This window comes from Bos javanicus, chromosome 28 (assembly GCF_032452875.1).
Source record: "Bos javanicus breed banteng chromosome 28, ARS-OSU_banteng_1.0, whole genome shotgun sequence".
Lineage (NCBI taxonomy): Eukaryota > Metazoa > Chordata > Mammalia > Artiodactyla > Bovidae > Bos > Bos javanicus.
This window is the reverse complement of record NC_083895.1, coordinates 2,577,057-2,598,706: the sequence shown is the minus strand read 5'-3', so window position 1 is coordinate 2,598,706 and position 21,650 is coordinate 2,577,057. Positions and strand designations below refer to the sequence as shown.

General features: G+C 40.1%; 1 protein-coding gene and 1 pseudogene across 1 annotated transcript in view; one reads left to right on the top strand and one right to left on the bottom strand.

Moving 5' to 3' along the window:
• Window positions 1-231: 231 nt before the first annotated feature.
• Window positions 232-21,650, top strand: part of NUP133 (nucleoporin 133) — a 56,753-nt gene continuing 35,334 nt past the window's right edge. The window contains exons 1-11 of the mRNA XM_061404778.1: window positions 232-538; window positions 2,562-2,680; window positions 7,191-7,294; window positions 8,425-8,532; window positions 10,599-10,733; window positions 11,596-11,766; window positions 13,393-13,548; window positions 13,860-13,930; window positions 17,129-17,276; window positions 19,226-19,373; window positions 20,228-20,385. Coding sequence (XP_061260762.1) covers window positions 357-538; window positions 2,562-2,680; window positions 7,191-7,294; window positions 8,425-8,532; window positions 10,599-10,733; window positions 11,596-11,766; window positions 13,393-13,548; window positions 13,860-13,930; window positions 17,129-17,276; window positions 19,226-19,373; window positions 20,228-20,385 — 1,500 coding nt within the window. The 5' untranslated portion in view covers window positions 232-356. The remainder of the gene's footprint in view (window positions 539-2,561; window positions 2,681-7,190; window positions 7,295-8,424; window positions 8,533-10,598; window positions 10,734-11,595; window positions 11,767-13,392; window positions 13,549-13,859; window positions 13,931-17,128; window positions 17,277-19,225; window positions 19,374-20,227; window positions 20,386-21,650) is intronic.
• LOC133240273 (sodium/potassium-transporting ATPase subunit beta-3-like) lies at window positions 3,699-4,892 on the bottom strand (annotated as a pseudogene).

The following is a 21,650-nucleotide window of genomic DNA, read 5'->3' as shown; positions in this document are numbered from 1 at the left end:
CAACTTCGAGGGTCCGCAGCTTTCACAACGCCCCACGGCTCGGCGTTCTCCTTTACATCATCAAAGCGCGCCCCATTCCGGTTTCTCCTGCTGGCCCGGCCAAGCCTCGATACTCAGCGCTGCATCTCCATGTCACCACAGCGCACCCTACCTCTCAATTTTTGCTGGGGTCTCGACCGCGCCCTGAGGCTCGCGCAGAGCTTGGACGTCATCACAGCGCACCACACAGCCTGGCGCTGCTCTTTGACGTCTTAATCGCGCGCCCTCCCGCCCACCAGGTGTTCGGTCTCCGCGCGCGGGCTGCGCTTTAGCCCCACGGCTTGAACGTGCCTTGGCTGTTGCCTGTCCTTTGGATCATGTTCCCGGCAGTCTCCTCTCCGCGGACCCCGGGGACCGGAACTCGAAGAGGCCCCCTGGGCGGAGTCGGGCCGGGCTCCACGCCCCGGGCGACCAGCAGGAAGGGTCTGACTCTGGGGTCTTCTCTCAGCTCCCCCGTGCTCTTCTCTCCGGCCGGCCGTCGGAGCTCCCTGAGCTCGCGGTGAGTGGTCATCCTGGGTTGGGTTCGTCGACTCACAGGCTCACGGGCCTCCAGAAGCCACGAAACCAGGGACGGCGAGGGACGCCAGAGTGTTGGGAAAATAGACATCCGTCACCCTTGCACCCTTGAGTGATTATTTCAGCCTCGCTTTGATTAATTCATCAATTGAGTCTGCTTCACACACTTTGCATGGATTTACCTTTGTGTAGAGGCAGCAGCAGCAGAGGTGGAGTAAGCTCCGAGAGTTGGTGATAGTCAGGGAAGCCTGGCGTGCTGCAGTCCATGGGGGTGGCAAAGAGTCGGGTACGACTGAGCGACTGAACTGAACTGAGAGATGGACAGGGGCTTCCCAGGTGGCTCAGTGGTAGAGAGTCTGCCTGATAAGCAGGAGACGCGAGTTCGATCCCTGAGTCAGGAAGATCCCCTGGAGAAGGAAATGGCAACCCACTCCAGTTTTCTTGCCTGGAAAATTCCATGGACCGAGGAGCCTGGGGGGCTGCAGTCCATGGGGTTGCGGAGTCCAGCAGGACTTAGCAACTAAACAGCAACAGAGATGTTGAATTAGAATCTGGTGATTAGAATCGGGTGGTTACCTGCCTTGTTCTTATTACCCCTGTAATCTAGTGTAGGTCACACATGGTCTCCTCATCTGCGAAATGGCAGTAATGAACCTAATCTGAGCCTGCCAAAGGAGTCAAAATAAAATGCCACGATGCAGATTAAAGTGATGGTGGCAATGAAAGCCTCAAACCCTGTAGAATCATATTTGCCTAACATACTAACTCCCTGTTAACATCTGCTGATTGATAAAGGGATTTTAGTTACGGAAGTTAACCCTGAAGCTAAATTAATAGGGGAAAGACTTTCCATAAGCAACGAAATAAGAATAGTTGTTATGTTACCAAATAAAAGTGTGGCACACCAGTGCACATCACTTGTGAGACCATGCTCTGCATCTCCCCTTTCATAGTTAATCTCGAAGCACATATGTTTCTTGAGTGGTTCCCTTTGACTTCGTCTATCAAAAATGAATTTGCCTCTGTAAGAAAATGGGAATATTGAGTCTTGAACTCATATTTAAAATTTATGTATAGAAAATTGCAATATTTTAAAGGATAAGTGATTTTTAAAGAATACCTTGTATTCCTTGACATTTGTAAAGTGCTCTTCAAATGCTAATCTTGTGATTGTTTTCTACTCCTTTTGACAAAAGTCAGTGAATGAAAGTTACACTTTGTTTTCATCTTTTTATTTTAATTTCTTCTTAACTTTCGGTGATCAAGTCAAAGAAAAACCTTTGTTATATTCAGTCAGAAATAATGCTGTCAACCACTCTGTATGTGCACTCATTTAATGATAAGAGAATCCTATGATAAGAGAATAACTTTTGTATTGACATATTTATACTTTTTCTGAATGTTAAGAAGAAGGTAAGAAGGAAATATAATCTCTACTGCTGTATCTGTTATTGAAGAAGAGGTAACAGCAGATACTCGTGACCCTACTGGATTTCTTGATTTTGATGGTATATCTAGTAAAATCTTATATTTCTAGATTTGATGAGAGCTTAAAGATGATGTAACCCAATGTTTGTAAAACTTTTTTGACCATAGAGTATAATAAACTGGACTCTATATTCTATTTTGTTTTTCAAAAATGTTGAATGAAACCCTCAAAATGACCTATAATTTGAAAAATACTGATTTAGTCCAACCTTCTTATTTCACAGTTAAAGAAGCAGAATTATAAAGCGTTTAAGTGACTAGATCATAGATCTAATTACTGAAGCATGAGAATTGAAGCCAGATTCTGTTAGTGTTTTTTTTTTTTTTTAATGAAAAATACATTTACACAGTATACATGAGCCAGAAGTTTTCACTATTAAAATAGTTTTTCACTATTTCATTTTTCTTCTTGTTTATCAAAGATTTTCTCTCCATTGTGAAAATATATACATAACGTTATAATGAATAATGGAAAAATTTTAAGTTATGAGTAAAATAATATGGTCTCATTTCTTTAGAGGAACACCTACGCGAATATTCCCACACCACTCCATAACTGAGTCTGTGAACTATGATGTGAAAACATTTGGATCTTCTCTCCCTGTTAAAGTCATTGAAGCCTTAACATTGACTGAAGGTGGGTGTCATTTTCCATTTGTCTCTATTAGCAATTCAAATGAAGCCTAGGTCTGGCATGAAGATAGAAATTTGTGCTTTCTCTGGTCACCTGGTAAAGAATCCATCTGCAATGCAGGAGACCCTGGTTCGATTCCTGAGTTGGGAATATCTACTGGAGAAGGGATAGGCTACCCACTCCAGTATTCTTGGGCTTCCCTTGTGGCTTTGCTGGTAAAGAATCTGCCTGCAATGCAGCAAACATGGGTTCAATCCCTGGGTTGGAAAGATTCCCTGGAGAAATGAACGGCTGCCCTCTCCAGTATTCTGGCCTGGAGAATTCCATGCACTGTATAGTCTATGGGGTCGCGAAGATTCAGACATGACTGAGCGACTTTCACTTTACTTCACTGGTGTACCTTCACTTCCTTGGGGAGAAATAGTTGACTTATTTGGTTTTTCATTGTGTTTGAGAAATATAACAAATTTGGGAAGCAGAATGAGCTCATTTTAGCACAATCAAAATAAGTATTTATGATTGTACATACTGTGTATGCAAAACTCAGTCCAATTTCAAAAGTTGTTTGAGTATATGAAGTTTAGGTTTTTTAAAAAATCCAAAAACTACTGCCCTACTGCCTCACATTATTGGGTTTAATAATGCAATAGAATAAAGTCTTACCTCTATTTTGGATCTGTGTAGTACCCCAGAAGCTGTGTGCATAATTTTTTTTTTACCTTTCATGCTCACTTTTATTTTCCTTTTTCCTTCTCACATAAGAACTTTTCCACCCACCAATTTTCTTATAGCTGTAAAGTCATTTGATGTTGATCAGGTACCATTTTATCTCCTAAAACTTTGGTGGCATCAAAATATGACAGTTAACCAGTGTTAAATCTATAAAATATTTATATAGCACAGAACTTGAAGCATTAGACACTGGGCAATTAAACCACATAAAAATTGGACAAGACCCTTGTCCTACGTGTTCAGAATCAGGTGTTCACAGCCCCTATCTGGTGCAGTCCCTATCTGGTGATTTTACATGATTCAAAAGGCAGCAGAGGCAACAGGCAAGTTACTTTGAAGGACGTGGAATACTATGATCCGAAAGAACGTTATGTTGTTACTCCAGTGTCATGTACCGCTCCACCTTTCTCCAAAGGTGGTCTCGATAATTCTGAAATGGCAGGTCTGGCTGATACAGGATAAAGATGACAACACAACACTTACCCTGTGGAGATATCCTCCTACTGTGCATGTATGGTGATCTTGAATGCAACTCGTCTTGAAATCTTGTTTTTAGGTTTTTAGGTTGGGTGATCCATCAGTCTTGCACTCAACTGTTAACTTCTTTTATGTCATCCTTATTGCCAAAGATAGCTCACCTAGTGGCTGTAGATAGCTCCCATCCAGTTTTTTCCTGTAACATGAAAAATATTTTAAATCTATCTTTCCCCTGGGAAGATAAGTTGGTAGAACTGCTGGGCTTTCATTCTTTGCAATACAGTCTATCCTTGGTTCTCATTGAGGCTTTAATTCAATCATTCTGTTCATTTTCACAAGAATACAAAGGTTTCCTGTGTTGTAGCCAAGCTTGGCATCATCCACACCTCTGCATGCTTCAAGGAAGGCAAGAGGAAACTGACATGCGGTATAATCTGGACCTTTCTGCTCAGAAGAGTTTCCATTGTTATATTCTGTGAGATTCTGTTCTTCTAAGCCATATGGCTTTAGAAATTTCTTAAGCTCATCAGTGTACCTTCTATAGGACTCTGGATTAGACATGCCAAATGAAAAATCCAATACCGTCACTAGTTTTGGAAAAACCATTTAAGTCCTGAACTTGGAATCTGGTCATGATATTTTGGAATCTCATTGTTCAGAGTGAAGTATAGCCCACATTGTGAATGAAAAGAGTGCAGCCAGGCTCCCATAAAAGAGTAGGTGGAAGAGCAAGATCAAACCCCAGGTCTTAGCAATGCACCCCAGGAACTCTCATGGTCAGGTTTTAGATGAAGAGCTTCCACTTGGCCAGGCTCTGTTTGAAGGACTTCTTGTATTTCTTTGTCATGGTGTGTGCTGACCGCACGGGGAGTGGTGGCACGGTGGTAGAAGAGGCGAGAAGGGCAGAGGCTTGTCCTGGTTTGAGCAGCAGCAGAAGGCAGTATGTCCAAGGGACCCTCCTCGCTGTGGTGAGCACTCAAGCCGACTGCTCTGCACCATGCCAGGCTGGGCTGCTGCTCTGGCCAAATTCATGTTATCAGTTTTGTGCACCATTAGAAGATTCTTCTGGCAGGAAATCAATATTTTTATTTATTTTTAAATATTTGTTTATTTTTGGCTGTGCTGGGTCTTCATTGCTGCTCCCAGGCTTGCTTTAGCAGCGAGCAGAGGCTATTCTGTAGTTGAAGTGCATGGGCTTCTCATTGCAGTGGCCTCTCTCATTGCACAGCACAAGCTCTAGGGCACGCTAGCTTCAGTAGTTGTGGGGTATGGGCTCCAGAGTGCAGCCAAAGAGGTGACCCATGGGCTCAGTTACCCTGCAGCCTGTGGGATCTTCCAGAACCAGGGGTGGAACCTGTGTCCTTGCATTGCAAGGCGGTTTCTTAACCAGTGGACCACCAGGGACACCCGACTGGTAGAGAATGAGAGTGGAAGTGTGGAAGATGTGGTCAGCACGGGCTTCAGAAAGGTGCTCTTAAGGCTGAGATTTGGGGTGACTCTAAGAGCAAAGTTCAGAGCATCCTTTGGTTTCCTGGAACAGTGTTTTTCAAACTGCAGGTAGTGACTGAAATCCCTTTAGTGGCTCATGACCAACATTTTTTTAAAAAATGAAGTAAAGTAGATTGCACAATGTCAGAGTGTATCTCATTTTGTTTTATTTAAATTGTGTATGACTACATCATGCTGTGAAATGTATTTCATACTTGGAATGACAGTGAAAACAGTTTATAGTATTCCATTCCATAAAAGGGAACATTTCTTATCAACTTGAACTAGCACATCTTACCAATGAGTCCATGGGAGCTTCAGGTACAATTATTTTCAGACGGCTGAACTTCTAACCTCTGTCATGCATTGTTCCTGGTTTAAATATATATTTTCTTTTCCCTTCTAAAAATTTAAGCTTAAATTGCATTTAAGCCTTTGACACACTCCTGGTTCATACCATCAGATCATGTTAATAACAAATAGTACACAGGCTCAGAGGAGAGAGTTTCTAGAAATCAGGATGTGAAAACTGAAGACTGTGTAAATTTAAGAAGATCTCATCCTCACATGGAGATTTCCAAGCCCTAGTCAGTTGGTGTACTGAGTCAAGGTCCTCAAGCGTTCACCAGTGGAGGATTTGGAGCTGCCACGGTGCTTTTAGGGAAAGAAAACACCAATCAGGTATTCCATTTCAGCAAAAAGCCCACGCTCAACCTAGGTATGATTTGATATTTATATTTTAGCTTGTGCCTTATTGGTGCCTTTTATTTTGCCCCTCTATCCTGTCTTCAAATGAAGAGCAAAGCTCATATTGATTAAATTTCTAGGACTGTTAATGCATTTACACAGGTTTAGCACCAAAACTTACAGCAGCAATAGAATAGTCTTCCCTTAGCCACAGGCATAAGTTCCAAGACCCCCAGGGGTTGCCTGAAAGAGAATAGCACTTAACCCTGTATATACTGTTTTTCCTATACATACATGCCTATGGTTAAGTTTAGTATATCAGTTAGGCACAGTAAGAGAATATCCACATTGCCACATCACTTCTCTGTGCTTTGTGGCCACGTTTTAGTAAAACAAAGTTACTTGAACACAAGGGCTGCAGCACTAAGACGGTGACTCTGATAACTTAGACTGCTACTGAGTGGCTCATGGCTGGGTGGCGGGCACAGCGTCCATACACTGGACAAAGGAGTGAGTCACGTCCCCGTCAGGACAGCGGGACACTGCCAGATTTCATCACAAACTTAAAAGTGTTATTTCTAGAATTTTCTATTTAATATCTCAGGCCCCACTTGACTGCAAATAACTGAAACAACAGGTGAAACCGAGGAAATCTAACCCCTTTAGGTTATCATGTAATAAAGTAATCTAATATACATTCAAAGAGCTCTTATTTGAAAATCTTGTTCTTTTGCAGGAACATGATTTTTCCTTGAAATGTTTTATGTATTTAATTAGGGGTTTATTATTTGTGTTGCTTTATCAAAATAAAATCATGAATTTTACTAAATATTATAAAAAGTGAGATAAATTTGTAACAAAAAATAAGAAATGTTAAACCTAAGACCAGAACATAGTTTTTACCTTTCAATATAGTTATGAGTGGTTGTCAAAGTTAAATGGATCTCTTATTTTGGATATTAATAACTCTTGAATTATTCAAGAGTATTTTTGTTGTGAGTTAATCTTGTGTGTGTGGTGGTTACTTTTTTGGGTGAAGAGTATGGCAGTAAGGAAGATTTTGGTGTGAGAAATTTTCACAGTTTTAATTCATACTGTAAGATTAATTATGTACCTTGTTTTTTTTTAGTTGATGATCAGCTGACTGTTCACATAGATGAAGGTGGATGGGCTTGTCTGGTCTGCAAAGAGAAACTCATTATTTGGAAGATTGCTCTGTCACCTATCACTAAGGTAATGATTCTTTAAAGAGCTGGAGGGAGAGAGAGGAGAAAATTCCTAATTGGCTCTGAATTTTTACCCTAACTTTTTAGAGTTGTTGGAAATCTGTAATTTGAATCGACTCAAGCATTATAGATTTGTATTTTTATAGTAATATGAAATACCAAGCATGCATACACTTTTGTGTATTGGGAAAAAAGTTTCTCTCCTTATCATGATTTTAAACAAGATATATTTTATTTACATTTAATAAAGTTAAAGACATTGACGTTTTTAATGAATGTCATGCTAGTCACTCTGCGCAGTGAAGTCTAAGACTAAATGCCATCCACATAAACTAATGAACTGAGTTTCGAAGAGGATAGGAATGTGTTGCACTGAATCTATTGAATCATGTGTAAGAAAATAGGAAAGAATTATACCAATTTTTAGAATGCTAACTGAACTCTTCATTGTCAGCTTTTCACACGGGGGCTTTCATTTGTGTGTTCACTGCTGTACTCTCAGCAGCCTCTTTCTGTGCACTCCAGATCAGGCATACTCTCTTGCAATACTCATGCTCGCTGGGCCTTTGTTCCACTGGGACTCAGGCTCCACCTTACCTAAACTCTTCGCGTGTACTGGTCTCTGTACACCTGCTGTCTGGAAAACCACATCTGTAGTTAGGGGCGTAGGTGAAGGAGAGGTCCTGCAGTGGCGTCCTGAGTTAGCAGAGGAAGCCTGGTACTGGCCAAGTCTCGGAAATATTTTCTAGGCGACTTTGAATACTTACTCTAGTCATGCCAGTTTTAAATGTCAACTCAACAAATCAAGATTAGACTGGGAAAATTCCATAGGAATTCTACACAGTTCTTTCAACAATGGACTTTTTTTTTGTCTGGGAAGAGATTGGAGTAGTTTCTGTTAAGGGTCTGGTCTAGCTGTTAAGTTTTCCTGATTCTGTATCTCTTAAAATACTTTGTTTTAAAATTAGTGAAAATGATGATGGAAGCCTGATCAAAAAGGTGTGAGAAGAAAGTATTTCTAGAATAGTATTTCTAGCAGTGAATTAGAATCTAAAGTATGCAGAGAAAGTGAAGTCAGGTGCATGTTCAAAAATTGGATTTGAAATGAAAAATTTTTTGTTTGGATTTGTTTTATAGTTATCTGTTTGCAAAGAACTTCAGCTGCCACCTAGTGATTTCCACTGGAGTGCCGACTTGGTGGCTCTCTCTTACTCTGCTACCTCAGGCGAAGCACATTCTACTCAGGTGGGTGACTTAAATGCTTACTGAAGTACATTTTTTTAAGATAAGGGAGTTGTAAAGTTGGGGGGATCACCCAGTTGGGTTTTGAAACATAGCTGTAAAGCTGCAGAAATCAAGACAGAATGGTTGTGACAGAGGTAGACACACGGGGCACTGGAACAGAACGGTGTAGACATACAGACCCACGCAGAGACGGTGCACTGGTCTTTGACAGGGGTGCAGAAGAAATTCAGTGACGTGAGGATGGTCTTCTCATTAAAGGGTGTTGGAACCATCGACCATCTTTAGGAAGAAGAAAAAATTCCTCCTGAACCTCATGGACTTCCCTGGTGGCTCAGATGGTAAAGCGTCTGCCTACAATGCGGGAGACCTGGGTTCAATCCCTGGGTCAGGAAGATCCCCTGGAGAAGGAAATGGCAACCCACTCCAGTTCTCTTGCCTGGAAAATCCCATGGACGGAGGAGCCTGGTAGGCTACAGTCCATGGGGTCACAAAGAGTCGGACACGACTGAGCGACTTCACTTCACTTCAAACCTCATGGAAAGATGAACCCCAAATGGATCATAGGTCTAAATGTAAATTGTAAAACTAAAAACTTTTAGAAGAAAACAGGAAAAAAATCATCATGACGTGGGGTTAGTTGAAGAGTTCTTAGAAATGACCAAAAATGTGACTCATAAAAGAAGAAAAATCGATAAATTGGACTTAATCAAAATTTAAAACTTGGCTCTGCCAAAGACCCTGAGAAGAAAATGGAGAGAGAGCTACAGATTGGTAGGAAATACTATAAATCAAACATCCAATAAAGGACTTGTACCCAGAACATAAAATGAATTCTCAAAACTTAGTAAGAAAACAAACAACCCAATTTAAAAAGTAAGGCATAGGATTTGAACACTTTACCAAAGAGAATATAAGGATGTCAAATAGGGGAATGCAGATAAAACAAGTGAGATACCAGTTCACTCTTACTACAGTGGCTGAAATTAAAAGCACTGACACTGCCACCTGCTGGTGAGATGTGGAGCACCTGGAGCCTCATACATTGCTGATAGGCATGCAGAATGGTGCAGCCGCTGATCTTCACTTTCTTAGAAAGTTAAAGTGCCCTTGCCATATGACCCAACAATTCCATTCCTGGCTGTTTATTTTAGAGAAATTAAAGCTTATGTTCACACACACACACACACACACACACACACAAAACAATAGACTAATGTTATAGCACCTTTATTTGTGATAGCCAAAGGTGGAAACAATCTGAATATCCTTTAGCAAGTGAATGGGTAAATAAACTGATTCTTTCATAGGATGAGATACTGCTCAGCAGTAAAAAGACATGAGCTATTACTCCATGAAACAACATGGGTGGATCTCAAAGGCATTGTGCTAAATGAGATAAACCATTGTCAAAAGGTTCTATTCTATATGATTTCGTTTGTTTGGCATTCTCAGAAAGACAGAACTATAATGATGGAAATGGGGATTGCCAGGGGTGAGGGGAGGGGAGGGTGTGACCAAAGGGAAAGTGTTACGGAGCTTTGGTGCTGATGGACTCTCCTGTATCCTGTTTGTGGTGGGACTTACAGGAGTCTAAAAGTGAAAGTTTTAGTTACTTAGTCATGTCTGACTCTTTGCGACCCCATGGACTGTAGCCACCAGGCTCCTCTGTCCATGGAATTCTCCAAGCAAGAATACTGCAGTGGGTTGCCATTCCCTTCTCCAGAGGATCTTCCCAACCCAGGGATTGAACTTGGGTCTCCCACACTGCAGGTAGATCCTTTACCATCTGACCCACCATGTGTTTTAAAATTCATAGGACTGTAAAAAGTGAAACATTTTGTATGATCTGAAGAGAAACCAGGGTATAAAAATTCATAGAATTATAAAACAGGAGAAAATGTCAATTTTACTGTATGATAATTTTTTAAATATGGAAAAAAAGAATTTTTTCCCCTGATTTCTGTTCATTAGTAGTGCATTGCCCTGATTTCTTTATGTCAGTGTCGTCAGACTACCGCTTTGGGCTCCTTATCTTGTGTTTGCTGAGTGTTATGATCTTGTTTCAGGCTGTTACTGTCATGGTCGCCACCAGAGAAGGATCCATCCGCTATTGGCCAAGCCTTGCGAGTGAAGACACCTACACAGAGACGTTCATAGATCTGGGAGGTGATAAGACCTACAGTTTCCTAACAGCAGTACAGGTATACGATGGATATTCTTTTATATTTATTGGGAAGCTGTCATTTGGCTTGGAAATCAGGTTTGGATGACTAAAAATTTGTGATTTTGAGCAGATCATATAGGTAGGGGTGGGAGGAGATCAAAAAAGAGGCAAGGAAAGAATGGCACCCCACTCCAGTACTCTTGGCTGGAGAATCCCATGGATGGAGGAGCCTGGTGGGCTGCAGTCCATGGGGTCGCTAAGAGTCGGACACGACTGAGCGACTTCACTTTCACTTCTCACTTTCATGCATTGGAGAAGGAAATGGCAACCCACTCCAGTGTTCTTACCTGGAGAATCCCAGGGACAGGGGAGCCTGGTGGGCTGCCGTCTATGGGGTTTCACAGAGTCAGACACGACTGAAGCGACTTAGCAGCAGCAGCAGCAGCAGCAGGATTTGAGCACTTAAACAGAGGGAAGCCCTTCTTATAGGACTCTGACCTATCAGTGGAGCATAGTAGCCAGTGGTATTCGTTTCTGTCAGAACCATCTTTAGAGAGTGATTCAGAAACTCTTAGAGGAAGAATGGTTTGCTAATACATATTCTGCTGGTTTACCAAAGAAGTAAAATCTGATTCTTGATTTGTTGAACCTACATAATGTGAACCAGAATTTAAAAAAAAATGCAATTAAAAAAATGGCTATGAAGTTTTTCTGTGCAGTATTAAGTGAATGGATTCATAAATAAATGATTTTTTAGAATAGCACTGTTCTTTTTTTATTCTTTTAGATTTATGTGGAGGTTCCGATGATTTCCCTCAAAGCATATCAAAGTGATTTGTGTTCATTTTCTTTTCTTAGTCTTAAATGCTTAACTGAACTAATTTCACATTTGTTCACAGGGAGGAAGTTTTATTTTATCCTCATCGGGGGGCCAGCTAATCCGCCTGATACCTGAAAGTATAGGAAAAATTCATCAGCATATCCTGCCTCAAGGACAAGGCGTGCTTTCAGGAATTGGTCGGAAGGTTTCTTCTCTTCTGGGAATTTTATCTCCTAGTAGTGATCTCATTGTAAGTTGATAAAATAACTTTGTTTTACTAGCTTGTTTCTTAGTGAAATCAGTAAGTTGGCAGTCTCCTATGAAGTTAGCGTTGCCACTGTATGAGCAGTGGTGTCCGTGAGATGAAAACTTTGATCTTTCAGTGAAGCATTTTTATTATGATGATTAGATGAGTTCATACTGACCCTCTTGCATCCTCTGTAACATTAATTATTCTTAAGTTTTATAGATTATCTCATAAGTTCATTTTTTGAATTAAAACTATGATGTAAAGTTATGCATGTGTTTAAGGATTAGTTTTGCTTTCTAGACGTAACCAAAAGTGTGTTTCCACCCCCGAGCCTCCAGCTGTGTGTGTGGATGATGTCTGCTGGGCTCTGCCTCAGACTCTGGAGTAGTGAGTGACGATGCTGGGAACTAACATGTGGGGGCATCTGCTCTGCCAGGTGCCCTGTGTGTGTGATCTCCTGTAATTATTGTGATCTGTAATGTATAGAGCTTCATGTCGCATTTGTGTTAAATAATTGAGGAAATGGCCTCAGTGAGGCTACCAAAATTGCCCAAAGTTCAAAGCTGCTCAGCGACAGATGCATGCCCACACATCTGTGTGAACTAAGAGCACATTCCCCTGACCCCAGCTTTTTTTAAACATTTTATTTTATAGGAGTATAGCTGAGTAACAGTGCTATGGCAATTTCAGGTGGACAGTAAAGGGACTCAGCCATACATACACATGTATCCGTTCTCCCCTAGACTCCCCCTGCAACCAGGCTGCCACGTAACACTGAGCAGAGTTCCCTGTGCTATGCAGCAGGTCCCTTTGCATTAGCCCTGTTAAATACTGTGGTACCACATCCTTTATTAAACTGTGCTTTTCCCTCTGATTTCAGGTTGCTATCATTATCTGCTTCTTTAAATGGTCTTTGAACCTAAGCCTTAACATATCTAGAAAAAAATTGCTCATGTTCCCTTCTCTCCTATTGACTTACAAAACTCACTTTTCTTTTGACCTATTTCTAATGGCACTGTCACCTTTTTTCAGAGACCCAGGTATGAAATCCTGGTGGGGGGCGGGGGCGGGCGGTGTGTGTGTGTGGAGGCAATTAGGGTTTTAGTTCAGCAGTCATGTATACACAATTTCTAAGTTGGGGTAGATGTGTTCTTCAGAAGCAAGGAAAATGAAGTGATATAACCATGTGGAACTACACACACCCCTCCAGATTCCTTCTCCTGTAACACAGCTCTCGTGCTCACAAGCTATGGATATTATCTCCTTAGCTTACTTGGTTTACAAACTGACATTCAAGACTGTGCTGTGTGTGAACCTTAGTTTTGCTTCTTTCCTAGCTATAATCCACATTCCAGTTTAGCAGGACTGTGTTTTGTTCTTTAAAGAGTCTCTGACTTTCCTGCCTCCCTACTCTCCCAGGCTCTTCCTGGGCCTTCTGCCTGTGAAAATCCTCCTTACTCTCAAGGTCTATTTCAGGATCACTTCTTCCCTTGAATCCTAAATGGAGAATTCTGCTAGGATTACTAATCAAATAGCTATAAAATATACAATTTTTTAATTTCAGGAAAATCATCATTGACATTAGAATTTAATAATCTATAAACTTTTTTTCTCCTCTCCATACAGCTTTCAAGTGTCCTTTGGGATAGAGAGCGAGCGAGCTTTTATAGCCTGACAAGTTCAAACATCAGTAAATGGGAATTAGATGATTCTTCAGAAAAACAAGCACACAGTTGGGATATAAATAGAGTCCTGAAGGAAAACATTATTGATGCTATCTGGGTAAGGAACAGTAACATTCATCTCTGTCATTTTTATTTATATAAGATTGCTAGTTCCTTTAGTTGTATTTATTAGAACACATTTCAGTGTAATATACCAAGTTTTAGTCATCAGATAAGCTGAGATGGAGTATTCAATCTTTAGAAGTATTGGGACTCACTGGTTTACTTAATTTTTAAAATGCATACATTACTCATTCAATAAGTTTGACTTACTGTGGATGAGGCAGTTTCGTAGGTGCTGGGGATATAAAGGTGAAAAGAAATGATTCTTATACTGAAGGAGCTTACATTGTTGATATTTTCATGTAGGGATCTGAAAGTAACTATGAAACTATTAAAGAAGGGGTCAACATTCGATATTTGGATTTGAAGCAAAACTGGTAAGCAATTCATTTGTCATGCAGAACATAGGTAGTCGTTTGGAAAAACAGATTGATGTTTGTTATAGAATAATAAGCACCCTTGCTATCTCTTCTTCTGATGTGTCTAACCCTAATCTTATATTATTCCGCCTTATTGAATCACTTTGTCTGGCAGTGCTAATTCATTTCACAAGTGTCGGCAGTTTTCGGCCTTCCACTGAGTGTCCCATTAGCTGTCTGCCCTTGTTAGGGATCATCTGTTCTGCTCGCATAGCTGGAGCTTCTGAGAGCTGCCTGCCCCGCTGCTGGGTGTGTTCCATGCTGTCGTCTTTGCTGACTCAGTGGAGATTCTGGGGGCTCTTCTCCAGTCCTTTTTTTGTTGCTGAAGGAGCTTTAGCCTGAGTTTGTGGCTGTATTGAATAAAGGAAGGATGGATGAGGTTTTGTCCTGGAGGTACAAGTTAGAACTCAGTCATTGTTTATGACTGAGTCACTCAGAGTGAATTTCCTCTTAGAACCAATGCTCTTAGTGGTGCTTAAGATCTCAAGTTAGTCTGATAAAGCTACTTAATCCCATGTTATTGTTTAGCTTTAATATTATGGTCATATAGAACTGAAAAGCCATTTATAATACAGCTTCTGTGATATCGTTTATAATGAATGCCAACATATGATTTGTAATTCTTTAAAACACAGCTTACTGGAAGTTAGGATAATTTTTTTTTTTTAAGGATAATTTTTATGTGTTTTAGAGTAGTTTAGTGGAACAAATTCTACTTGTTTCTTGGCTTACAGTTCTGCTGTTTAATTTTTCTGTCGTGGGCTGTTGAGACTTGTCAGGATCCTTCTTTGTAATTTCTGAAAAACTTCTATGTAAACTATCAAAGAAGTAAAAATAATGTATATGCTTAATTTCCAAAAATATTTTAATTAAATACAGTTTATCTTGTTTTAATTTATCTTTACTGGACCTCCATCATAAGTTTAGAACTGGTGCCAGGATGCAGCCAACTGTGGGGAAGAGGATGTAGACATTTTTTCACATGTAATTTTCGGAATGGAGACATAGGTTGAGCACAGAGAAGCATGCTTAGGACTTGCTGTGCTGAGGCAGACACAGAATGCTGTCGTGCCAGCATGACTTGATTCTTGTGGGGCCTGTGAGATGCAGTTCTCATTCGCCTTCTTGGCCCCCTGCCACCATTGCTCCCAATGATCCAGTCATCACTCTCTGTATCCTCAAGTTCCACTGACCCTTGTAGACTGTTCCACGTCTGGATAGGTGTCTTCTGTTTAAGAAGCATGTGTCTCCCTCATGCTTGTTGCTCTTCCTTGATCAATTGTTGAAATTTTTACTGATTTGCAAATTAATTATCTTTCTATCATCTTTACTACCCAAAATAGCTTCATGTTATTTTAATCATGAAGTTTTTTTTTTGATAGAGATGTCAAATGAAGCTGATCTAAGCAGCCCTTCCTGAGGAATTCTTTATTAGCTATGTCTCTGGGCCTCATTGGCACCTCTTACCGCACAGCGATCCAGTCTGTGGAGTAACTTCAGTTGACTCACAACAGCATGGCCATCTCTACCTCCCTACCTAGTGCAGAGGAGGGCTCTCAGGACTGAGTTCTCTGTGGCTTTGCTCACTGCCCTCTTAGCTGTCATCCGCGAGCTGTTTAGGTCACTGCCAGTATGTTCCAATTTGGACCAGTGTCCTTGAAGTTTTCGAGGAACTTCAGGTAGAAATGGTAAGAGTTGGGGAGCTGGGAAAAGGAAACAGTGGAGAAGGAAAATGAGAGCTGTATCAGGACTGCTTGATGTGAAGTGCATGTCATCTATTCAGTAGCTTGCTTTATTATTTTTAGTTGTCGGTAGAGAGTGCTTGCCATCCTGTTAATATTTCTGAAACTTGAATGAAAGTTGTTAAAAATGCTACTAAATATTTCAGGAGTTGAGATTAGAGACCATTTAATTTTTTTTTATGTTCGGGGCAACAACTTTGATAGACTTAAGAGGACCACATACATTTTTAAGATGGAAAAAAGTTTGTTTTCACCTATACAGCAGCTTGAATATACAGTAGCAGTTCTATGATTGGTTATTAAAGGTAAAACCAAAATGTTTTTCTTCTGTACAAAAGTAAACTTTAAAAAGCAGATTAGATCAGAGGTTAGCAACCTTTTCTATAAAGGGTCCAAAACTATATTTTTAGGCTTTAGGGACCATGTGGTCTTCGTTTTAGCTATTTTACTCTACCAGTGGTAGTATTAAAGCATCCATAGACAGCACACAGACAAGGGGGCATGGCCGTCTTGCAGGACAGATTTATTTACAGAAACTCATCTGTGGCCAATTTGACCTGAGAGCTGCACTTTGCTAATCCCTGTGTTTGATGATTTGTTGGTCTTTTCACGTCAGATTTATTGAGTTATATTTTACATAGGGTAAATATTTTGTACCTTTTTAGTGTATAATTTGGTGAGTTTTGATGAGTGCATAGTCAGTTAACTACAACCACAATCAAGATACAGAACAATTCTATCACTCCAAAAATTACTTTGAACTCCTTTGTCAGGGGCTTTCTGGGTGGCTTAGGGGTTAAAAAAAAATCTGCCTGCCAGTGCAGGAGATGCAGGAGGCACGAGTTTAATCCCTGAGTTGGGAAGATCCCCTAGAGGAGGAAATGGCAACCCACTGCAGTATTCTTGCCTGGAAAATCCCATGAACAGAGAAACCTGATGGGCTATTGTCTGTAGAGTCACAGAGTCAAACAGGAGTGAGTATGCACGCACACACTCCTTTTTCAACCCCTTCCTTCACTTCCAGCTCCTGGCAACCATTGACGTCTTTTCTGTCCCTATAGTGTAGATGGCATCATACAGTATAAAGCCTATGGAGTCTGGTTTCTTTCACTTAGCATAGTGAATTTGATATTCATTCAGTGGTTCCTTCCTTTTTACTGCTGAGTAGCTTTACCAGGATTTGTTTATTCAGCAGTTGAAGGATATTGAGTTGTTTCCATTTTTAGGCAGTTATGAGTAAAATCACTATAAACATTTGTACACAGGTTTTTGTGTGAAGATAAGTTTTTATTTCTCTTAGGTAAATATCTAGGACTGGGCTTGCTAGGTCATATAGAAATGCATGTTTATCTCTTTAAGAAATTGCCAAACTGTTTTCCAAAGAGACAGTATATCTTTCTTTTTCATTGATTAGCGATGGGCTCCTAATTTTGGCAGCAGCATGGCACCTGGCAGACAGCCCCTGCCTTGTCTATTACTCTCTGATAACAGTAGAAGATAATGGCTACCAAATGTCAGATGCAGTGACTGTGGAAGTCACTCAGTATAACCCACCTTTTCAGGTAAGATTTCTGTTTACAAGCTAAATGACCAAGTGACAGTAACTTGCTGAGTTTTTTCTCCCTAACTGTTGCAAGGTCAGATTCTTTGAGATATTCACCTGTAGGGCTTAGATATATGTTTAATTTAATTTTTAAAAATCTCTTTATTGGGGGACTTTCCTGGTGGTTCAGTGGCTAAGACTCTGTGCTCCCAATGCAGGGGACCCAGGTTCAATCCCTGGTCAGGGAACTAGATCCCTCATCCCACAACTAAGAGTTTGCATGCTGTAATAAAAGATCCCACACACCCCAACTAAAACCTGGTGCAGTCAAATGTAAATACATTTTTTAAAGTAAAATCCCTTTGTTTATTTATTGTTATTAGCCACGCCGTGCAGCTTGCAGGGTTTTAGTCCCCTGACCATAGATTGAACTCGGGCCCTCAGCAGTTAAAGCAGAGTCCTAGTCCACACTGGGCCACCAGGGAATTCCCAGAATTCCTAGTTTTAAACAACTAGTGTTTAGGCAGTGCATTCTGTTTACCATCTCGTACTCATCCTCTGTTCAGCCTTAGCTAAAGAGAAGTGAGAGTGGGAGCCCTTGACAGTGAGCAGCATGTTTCTCCTGCTGTAGCTCTGAAGGGATTTTCATTTCTGTATTACTGAGTAGAAAGAAAACATTGATGATGAACTGCAGAGTGAAAAATAGGAAGAAACTTGATGGGAATTGGACTTTGGTTTTATGTGCTGTATATTACAGAAAAATCCTCTTTTTGCTCAAATAGGATCATATTTGTAGGTAACTGCATTATATATTTATTAAAATTCATGTGAATAGTTAAAAGGAAAGAGTTGTGGACATGAGGGGATGGGGCGGGCGGGGGGGAGTAACGAATTGAAAGAATACCATTAAAGCATATACATTACCATATGTAAAATCAGGTAGTCAGTGGGAATTTGCTGTATGACACAGAAAATGCAAATGCTTGAGACAGCCTAGAGGGGTGGAATTGGCTGAGAGGTAGGAGGGAGGTTCAGGAGGGAGGGGGCATATGTATACCTGTGGCTGATTCATGATGATATATGGCAGAATCCGATACAATATTGTAAAGCATTTATCCTCCAATTAAAAATAAGTAAATTTTTTAAAAAGACAAGCTGTCTAATTTTAAGCTTCTTGATGGCAGTTTAACATTGTTTAATAACTGCTGTTATTTAGGAGAGGCCTACACAAGGTTAACTTCATTTAACCTTGTGCAGCATCTAATTCTATTGAACTTATTCTTAATACAATTTGCATAACTGACTACTGTAAGGAAATCTTAATTTGATCTTTTATTTCAAATAGAAATAAATCTTATGTGTTCTGATTATACAAGAAAAACACACTCAGTGTTAAAATTTTTCACAGACAATGCGAAAGGGATAAAGAAGACAGTTTGAGAATTAAAACATCATGGGATTCCACTTTTATGTTTGTAAAATTCTTTTAATAAACAAAGTATCCTTTTGAGCTTTTGCTAATTTTATGACTTACTAAGTCTTATTTCTATTTCTCTAATTTCATATATGAACAAATTATCTCAGTTTTCTTGTGCTTGATATCTGGACAGTGAAGAAAGAAACAGTATTTATCAGGGATTGTTTTAAAAGTATCTCTAAATTCTAAAATAATGAACTGATTTTATTTTTTCTCATGTTTGTTAATAGGCTTTTTAGTTGAAATCTTACCACCATGGAAACATTTTCAAACTTTGCTAGTTATTTGCAACTCAGCAAATGATTTCTCTGATTGATGTTTATAAACTTATTTCTGTCATGTTTTGTAAATCATCTCAGGTAATTTTAACGAGGAAAATCAGTGAATTATTTTATCATTTTTATGAGATAGTGTACAAAAGTATGAATTATGAAGTCATACAAAAGTATTTTTTGTTTCAATTCTTATTAAATACAATCTTTAATTTTCAGTCTGAAGACTTGACTATATGTCGGTTGATGGTCCCAAACTTTTCAAACCAGACTGCCTGTCTATATACTGAAAATGCTGTCTACATGTGCTCCACAGGAACTGGGAAGTTTTCTCTTCCTCAGGAGAAAATTGTTTTTAATACACAAGGTGGGTAATCAGTTTTAGAAAGTAGGATTAGGAACTCATTAGTCATTCTGAGAAGTTTTTGTTCTCTTTGCATAAGCTTTGCTTCAAGCGTGATACCTGTGATGATTCAGTACCATACCTATAGTAGCTGAGAAACTGGCAGGGTGGTAGAGCCCAGTTTTACTATAGACAGAAAATAGTAACATTTTCCCCAGAAGAGGCCAAGAAGGAAAGAACTTATGCTCAGAGAAGTAATTGGTTGTTCCTGGTCAGTAAGAGTGACTTATTCTGAGTTGATATTCTTTAAACAAGTTTGTTCAGACCCCTGGGTGAGAAGAGTCCCAGGCACTGGACTCATGCATGGGGGCTGTGGTGGGCGGCGGGGGAGGGAGGTGTTGGGGGAAGCCAATCAGGAGTAGGAAAAACAAGCAGATAGTATTTATCTGAAGGGGCAAAGGACAAACTCCAGGTGAGCAGCAGCATGGCACCTTGATTGTCTGGTCCCAGCCCCAGAGCCTTGACTGGTTGGGTGGGATGCTATTAAGGCTGCAGGCAAACTTAGACTTTTCCTTGCCCCGCTGTTGGCTTACTCAGTAAGTCAGAGTAGGACTGACGAGCTGTTGCTCTGTGTCTTGCAGACAGGACGATTTTCTTGTTTGGCTCACTGTACTCACTGCTTTTGCACAGCACCATGGAGGACTCAGCCTGCCTCTGCAGATAGCGAGGAGCCTTGACTTGATGCAGGGTTATAACTGGGTTCAGAGTAGGAGTAACACAGTAAAGGGCTGTCAGCAGGATCTTCTGCTTAGGGAAGTAGATTTAGGAGGGTATTGTTTGGTAATATGTATTTGATTGCGTATTTTCCTTTCTCTTAGGAGACAGTATTTTAGGAGCTGGTTCCTGCGGGGGTATACCTATCCTTTTTTCTAGAAACAGTGGATTGGTGTCTATTACTTCAAGGGAAAATGTGTCCATATTAGCAGAAGATCTTGAAGATTCCCTAGCATCTTCAGTTGCTGGACCAGGCAATGAGGTAACATGGTTTCATAATTTTTTTTTTAAATATAGTTGATTTTGCTGTAGTTGTGTAGTTGCTAAGTCATGTCAGACTCTTGGCGACCCTATGAACTGTAACCTTCCAGGCTCCTCTGTCCATGGGATTTCCTAGGCAAGAATACTGGAGTGGGTTGCCATTTCCTTCTCCAGAGGATCTTCTCCACCCAGGGATCAAACCCACGTCTCTCACATTGCAGGCAGATTCTTTACCACTGAGCTACCAAGGAAGCCTGTTACAAAGGATTTAAACATTTTTATTGGACTATTTCCCACAAATGTTTGAAAGTCATACAGTTTTAAGAGTTATGATGAAGACGTTAGTTCTTTTCTCTCTCTCATTTCCTTTGTCCTCTTATTCAGAAGCAACTACTTTTAAGTCTCTTAGGTGTTTTTATTTTTTTGGTGTTTTCCTCCATATTTCTAAGTAATATGTGTATATCACTGTCTCTCATTCATTATTTTTCATCATCTGTAGACCTCCTGTTATTGAAGATGAGGACTTGGGGTAACTTACACTCCTCTGCCTTGCCTTTATCATTCCAGTATACATTTGTTCCATTCTAATGGCAGTGTGAATGTTGTTTTACAGTCCAGAGTGTAGTATGCTGATTATATTTATTTAGTGTACAACTTCATGTGATGCTTAGAGTGGACTAATTGTGTATTTGCTTACTTCTGCCTGGTATCAGGTTTAATCTCCCAGCATGTCCCAGCAGCTCTGTAGATGTCTTTCTCTCTAGCTTTGCCCAGTCACATGTAGAAACCTGTGCCTGCTGTCTGTTACTTGTCCTTGGGATCTGTTGCCACACCGCTCGAGTTGGCCTGGTCTCCTCCCCACTCTCACTTGGGGCTCTTCCCTCTGCTTTCCATCTTTGTGTACTGGAACCACAGATGTATGGGGGGTTTTTCTTCTTGGTATTCTGGGATGATTTTTGAGGGGAGAGTGGGGTAAAAACTGTCATTTTTTTCGCTGTCATCTTGAAGCTCATAATCTGTGAGATTTTTATCCTTCTTTTAAGCATTAATACCGTTTTGAGTAATTTCTGTTTGAAGAATACGTAAAGTATATAGACTTTTTGTGTAATTCAAAATGAAAATGATTTAGTAACAGTTTCAACAGAAAGTAACTTTTTGAAAAACTTTCATTATTTTGTAATCATGTAGTTTTCACAATCCTGCTATATGTTCTGAAGCTATCTTAACAGTATTCCATTTCTTTTAAATTTCTGTAAGTTTTTCTTT